The sequence below is a fragment of the Cariama cristata genome, unplaced genomic scaffold, assembly GCF_000690535.1.
Source record: "Cariama cristata isolate BGI_N322 unplaced genomic scaffold, ASM69053v1 scaffold39725, whole genome shotgun sequence".
Classification (NCBI taxonomy): Eukaryota; Metazoa; Chordata; class Aves; order Cariamiformes; family Cariamidae; genus Cariama; species Cariama cristata.
In genome coordinates, this window is record NW_009617655.1 from 1,734 (window position 1) to 7,287 (window position 5,554).

Genomic DNA, 5,554 nt, shown 5'->3' on the forward strand with positions numbered 1-5,554 from the left:
CTCTTGCCGCAGTCGGCGCAGCCGAACGGCCGCTCCCTTGCCGGTCCCTTGCTGGCCGCCCCACGTAGGGGTTTGGCACAGTCCAGTTTGGGGACCGCCGTGGCTTTGAGCATCTTGGCAGTGCCGTGCGGCACGGCTTTATCCGGGCGCTTCATTTTCCGCCTGTTTGAGCCGAGGGTCTTCTCCCTCTCCGGGCTGCGGGATGAGCACGCTTCGAGCTCGTAGCTCTCCTCCGCCACTCCTTCCTCTGCCGCTTTTTCACTCACCAACCCCTGTGCTGCTGGGGATAATGGGAAAAGGAGGAAAAAAGGGGAGAACGTGGCCTTGACTGGAGCACAGATTGGCATTTGAATCAATGGAGCAGGAACAAGATTCCCCTAAAAAAAATTAGTCTAAAAAAGAGGGAGAGATGAGATGGGAGACCTGATCCCAGTTTGAACTGGGAAGGTGGTGATGCTAAGGACACCCCATTGCCCATATTTCCAATTAAAAAAAAAAAAGAAAAATAAATGCAGAGAGATCAATAACATTCTCTCACTGAAAAAAAAATTAAGGAGAGGGCTGGGGTTTGGGGAAATCCCCCTTGAAACCTGCCTGGATTCCTCCTCCCCTCTTCCCATCCCACTTGCGAGACCTTTGCTTCCCTGTCAGAGACAGGGAAAAAAAAAAAAAAAAAAAAAAAAAAAGAGTAAGGAAAAAAAGGGGAGGGGGGGATGTTCTAGAATGAAAGAGGATTTTTCGTGTTTGCTTACCAAGGGACATCAGCGTTTCGTAGCTCTCCTGCATCACGTCCCGGTACAGGGCCTTCTGCCGCGGGTCCAGCATCACCCACGGCTCCATGGTGGGGAGAGGCACGGTCAGCCGGGAAAACGAGGGTTTCTCCCTCTGTTCCTCACTTAGGACTCCTCCAAATCCTCTGTGGGGAAGAGAAATCCCTTGAAATGCAGGAATTCCCCCCACGTAGTGCTTCTTACTCGGGTTTTGATGCTTTTTCTGGGGTGCCTTGAGAAATGTTGGGTTTTTTTCCGCCTGGATTGTAGCATACGGACGGTCCCTCTGTCCAGGACTAAGCCTGAGCCTCCATGGAGCAGCTTGGGGACAGGAATGTCCCTGTTTTTTCCCCCCCATCTTCCTGACAGACCACATCCCACAACAATCTCTGCCTTCCTCCCAGCTCTCCCAGTCACCATCTGATTGGGAATCAGCCCTCCCAGGGTGATGGGGCCCCAGGAGCTGGGCTGCATGCCCTCATCCCTGGGGAGCCCTGGCTGCGCACAGGGACCAGGGCTCCCTCTCCATCCCACTTACCCACTGCCCTCTCCCCAAAGGAGCTGCTGCTCCTGGGAACATCCCCAAGGGCCCAATCCTGCGAGCTCCAACCCCGAGGCAGCTCAGGACCCGCTGCAGATCCTGAGCACATCCCTGCTCAGGATCTCTCCCTTGTTACCTGGAGTCCCCGGCTCACGACTCGCTGTCGGCCGAGCCTAGAGCCGACTCCGCAGGGCTTTCCCTCGGAGAAATGTCCTCCTTTCCCAGGCTGAGGCTGCAAGGAGCAGGGGCTGGGAGGTGGGGGGGAGGGATGCACAGACCCCCTCTTTGAACCCCGAGGACCACCAAACCTCCCGACAGCAGTGCACAATGGAGGCGATGCGATGCGGGGCACGGCTTTGCTCCGGAAGCCCAAGTCGGTATCCGGGAAAGAGGAGACGCCAAGAACAGGGCTGCTGGCAGCAGCTTTTACCCAGAGCCCTCTAGGGGTAACCCAACCCCGACTTCTCCCCCCATCCCGACCCTCCCCAGCACCTGCAGGGGGGTGCACAGGACCCCGCTATGCTCCTGCTCCATCACTCGCGTTGCCCCCCACTCTCCTCCCTTTGACCCAGCGGTTTTGGAGAGCTCCAGCCTTGCTAGAAACTCTGCCAGGGGATTGGGACAGCAGCAGCAGGGATATTTTGGGTATCGCAACCGTGGGGAAGCGTGAGAAGGTGATGGGGGGGAAGTGTCTTTCTGGGGCATCCCCCAGGTGGGAGAGGGAGACGCCAGGCTGGTTGCCCCATCAGCATCAGGGATGGGAGCTGTGGAAGCAAGAAATTTGGGGTTGTGTTGGTTGGTTTGTTTTTTTCTATTTGGAAAAGTGGCCCAAACAGTGTTTTCATCACATGGCTGGTAAAAACAGGGTGGTTTTTTTTTTTCCCCTAAAAACTCCAGGCTCGGGAGTCGTGTGCTTGCAGGTGGGAAGGAGGGGGAATTTGCACTTACCGAGTTATCTCTCCTTGTTGCTGGAGGAGGAGATCACGAAAGCCAAGGAAAACAAAACTCTGCGAACAAGAAGATAAAGGAATGCAGCAGAGGAACGAGCGAGGAGCCTGGATTTCTGCCTCCGAGAAAGCCCAGGAGATTTGCAACCCCACGGATGCTTTTCTCTGCGGTGGGTGCAGGAGGTTTGGTGGTGGTTTAATCCCTCCCTGGCTGGAAAAAGCCGGGAGCGGAGGGGAAGCAATGATTTAATTTGCTTTGGAAAGGGCGCAAGGATGGGTAATTATCCCTAAACCCTGCCCTCCCTAAGGCACGGGCATTTAACCCCTGCCTCCCCGCCGAAGGAGGGAGCGGAGCTGATTTCGGCAGCCTCCCTGCTCCTCCCGCCCCGCTCCATCCCTCCTCGGCCGGTGGCAGGGGATGGATATCCCCGAGGGATGCCGTGGGACCAAGCCCTGGTGCTGGGAGCATCCCGGGTGGCTCTGGTTGTGTTGCAGCTCGGTTGGGAATGGGAGGACACAGGAAAGGGCTGGGATCAGCTGGATGCTGAAGGGGGAGGGGAGAAGGGGGCTCTCCAGGGATCCTGGATGTGCCCCGAGCAGGGGCTGTGGCAGTGGGTGCTGATGGGGGGCAGGCAGAGCCCTGCCTGCATCCCCCGGCCCATCGGGGCACGCAACAGCTCTCTGCCCCGGGGCTCTGTCCACGCCAAATCCCAAGCCAGAGACTCCAGGGGATGGGCATAGGGAGGGGGGGGAGAGACCCACACGGGATGCCCTGCCTCCCAGTCCAGCCCCAGTCCCGTTACTGGGACCAGCGCAAGAAGCAGAGAGAGGGAGCACCAGTCCCTTGCCCCGTCTCCATGCATGGGGTTGTGCCACAAGAGGGCATGGGGAGACCGGAGCTACTCCCAGGACCAGGCTTTTCCCTGGGATGGGAGCAACAGATCTGTCCTGAGAAGGTGGAAAAGGTCCGACGAGGCTGAGCTCTGTTGGGCAAGGGCTGGCTGAGCCTCCTCTTGTGTCCCGAGGGGAAAAAAAAGGCTGCAGGAACGAAGGAGGCTGCTTCTTGCCTTGCACAGATGTCCACGCAAAGGGCACTGCCCAGGTTTGTCCAGGGTTTATCCCAACTTTTCCCCCAGGGAACAGCTCAGCACCTCCTTCTCCTCCCATAGGCTCCAGCAGAGCATCCCCATCGCTGCCGAGAAGGACTGAGAAGGACATGGCCACAGCAGAGGTGGCACAGGTGAGGGAAACGCTCTCCTTCAGGGTGGGCAAGTGCATTTTGGCTGACCTGAAACATCGGTGCCAGTCCAATGGGGCTGTACAAACTGCTCTGTGACCGTAGCTGTACGTTATCACCTTCCTACAACTCCTTTTGGACCAAGAGGTCCCCATGTACTGGCAGCAGATGGTCAGGGTGCAGGAGAGGTGGTGAGGAGCAGAGGATGGAGACCTTGGCGGGCATGCTACAAGGCTGAGCCTCGGCTACCAGATGCCCATCTCAGAAACACAAGGAAGGTGGCAAGTCACAGCAGGGCACAGGGTTTTGTGTCTCCAAGTGACAGGAAAAGGCACAGAGGATAGGGTGGAGAGGTTGAGCCCAGCCTTTCAGCTCCATCAACCCTGTCAGGCATTTCTGGGGCTTTAACAGCCCTCAGTATTTTCTAGGTTTTTTTTCCCCTCCCCATAAGCTTAGCCAGCTGCTTTCTGAAGCTTTAGCATCTCTGATGTCCTGTGGCTTTCCACAGCTTAACTACACCCCATGGGGAACAATACCTTGGTGTCTCTGATCCTTGCCAGCATCTTTTGAGACTCTCCTACAGCTCTGCTGGACGTAGCCTTGGCTCCTCTCCCTGCTGCCTTGAGCTGACCCACAGTGGCAGGTGCTGAGCTGGGAAATCTTTGTTGTTTTAGTGTCCAGTGACCTTCAAGGAGGTGGCTCGGTACTTCACCGATCCCGGCCAGCGTGCCCAGTACCGGGAAGCCATGCAGGAGAGTGCTGGAAATGACTCCTCTTTGGGTAAGGATGCACCTTCCCTCCTCCCTGGGCTAAGTCTTGGGGCTGGGTGGGCTCGGAGGATGCTCCTCTAGACTTTGGAGGTGAAGGAGTCTTTCCCCATTGCTTCTGGCAATTGTGCTTCCCCCTTGGGACACATATTGGGGACACACAGCACCCTCCATCCCCATCTTCTTCAGAGGAGCACATGCTCTACCATGTCAGACCAACAGTCCATCTGTCCCCATGTTCTCTCCAGCCGTGGTGGAAGGAGATGCGATGTAAGAGAACAAGGAGAGAGACCTTTCTCAGCTATGCCCAGCCGTTACATCGTCCTCTCTCCAGCAGAGCCCCCAAATCTCGTAGTAGCTCCTCAAATGCACCCAGAGCTCTGCACTGTCTCAGGAACCAGATCTGCTGACCCTCAACCTGACAGGATCTCCTCTGACCTGGAGTTGGAGGAGAAGACGTGGATCCCAGCTCCCCAGGACTCAGATGCAAGGCCCTTCTCTAAAAACTCTTCCACAAGTGAGGAACCGGCTTAAATAACCTTGAAAGCATCTAGGACAAAAGCAAAACACCTGGGACTTCTACTCAGGCCCTAAGACACCCACCCTGAGCTCAGTATCTTCTAGGAGAGCGGTCCCAGAACCTCTCCTGGTCCCTTGGGAGATGTTGCCTCCAGATGCACATTGGAGGGGAACTTTCAGCCCATGGGAAACAAAGGCAGATGCTCTCCTTTTGGGTTACAGAGGGTTTTAAGAGCTGAGGTTTGAAGTTGAACTTCAGCCCAAGCTTCGCCAGCGGTCCAATGGTCAGTGTTTGGGCTTGGGCTAAAGGTGAAGCTTACATGAGCTTTCTTCTTTCTTGGCTTTCCTCCTTCCATTTTTATCCTGCCCTGCTTCATCGGTGGGTTCCCTTTCCCATCCCAACCAAGGACTGACTCTTCATGATCTCTTTCTCTTTCCTCTGCAGAGGATGGAATAGTGAATGGGATGAGGGACAGCACCTCACAAGCAGGCCCAAGCATCGAGACCTGCCTGGAGAACATCTCCCAGCCCCATGAGCCAACCAACATCCACCAGAACTCCCAAGAGGAGGTCCAGGATCACCCTGGGAGGGAAACTCCAGGGACATGCAAGGAATTGCTGTTCCCTCATAGCCTTCACCCCAGGGATAGACCCATTCCTCATCCCACCAGCGAGAGAAGCTTCCATCCCCGGAGACGAGGGTCCCAGCACCCCTGCCCTGACTGTGGAAAAAGCTTTGGGGTCTTCTTTACAAACAGAGAAGGACTGGTGGG

The 5,554-nt window shown here is 56.2% G+C and overlaps 1 protein-coding gene across 1 annotated transcript in view; it reads right to left on the reverse strand.

Annotated features, from left to right (window-relative positions):
- The window catches only part of LOC104161987 (zinc finger protein CKR1-like), a 1,909-nt gene extending 1,069 nt beyond the window's left edge, over positions 1-840 (reverse strand). The window contains exons 1-2 of the mRNA XM_009700602.1: positions 753-840; positions 8-277 (exon numbers count right to left, since the gene is read on the reverse strand). Of these exons, the coding sequence (XP_009698904.1) occupies positions 8-277; positions 753-840 (358 nt within the window). The remainder of the gene's footprint in view (positions 1-7; positions 278-752) is intronic.
- Positions 841-5,554: the final 4,714 nt, after the last annotated feature.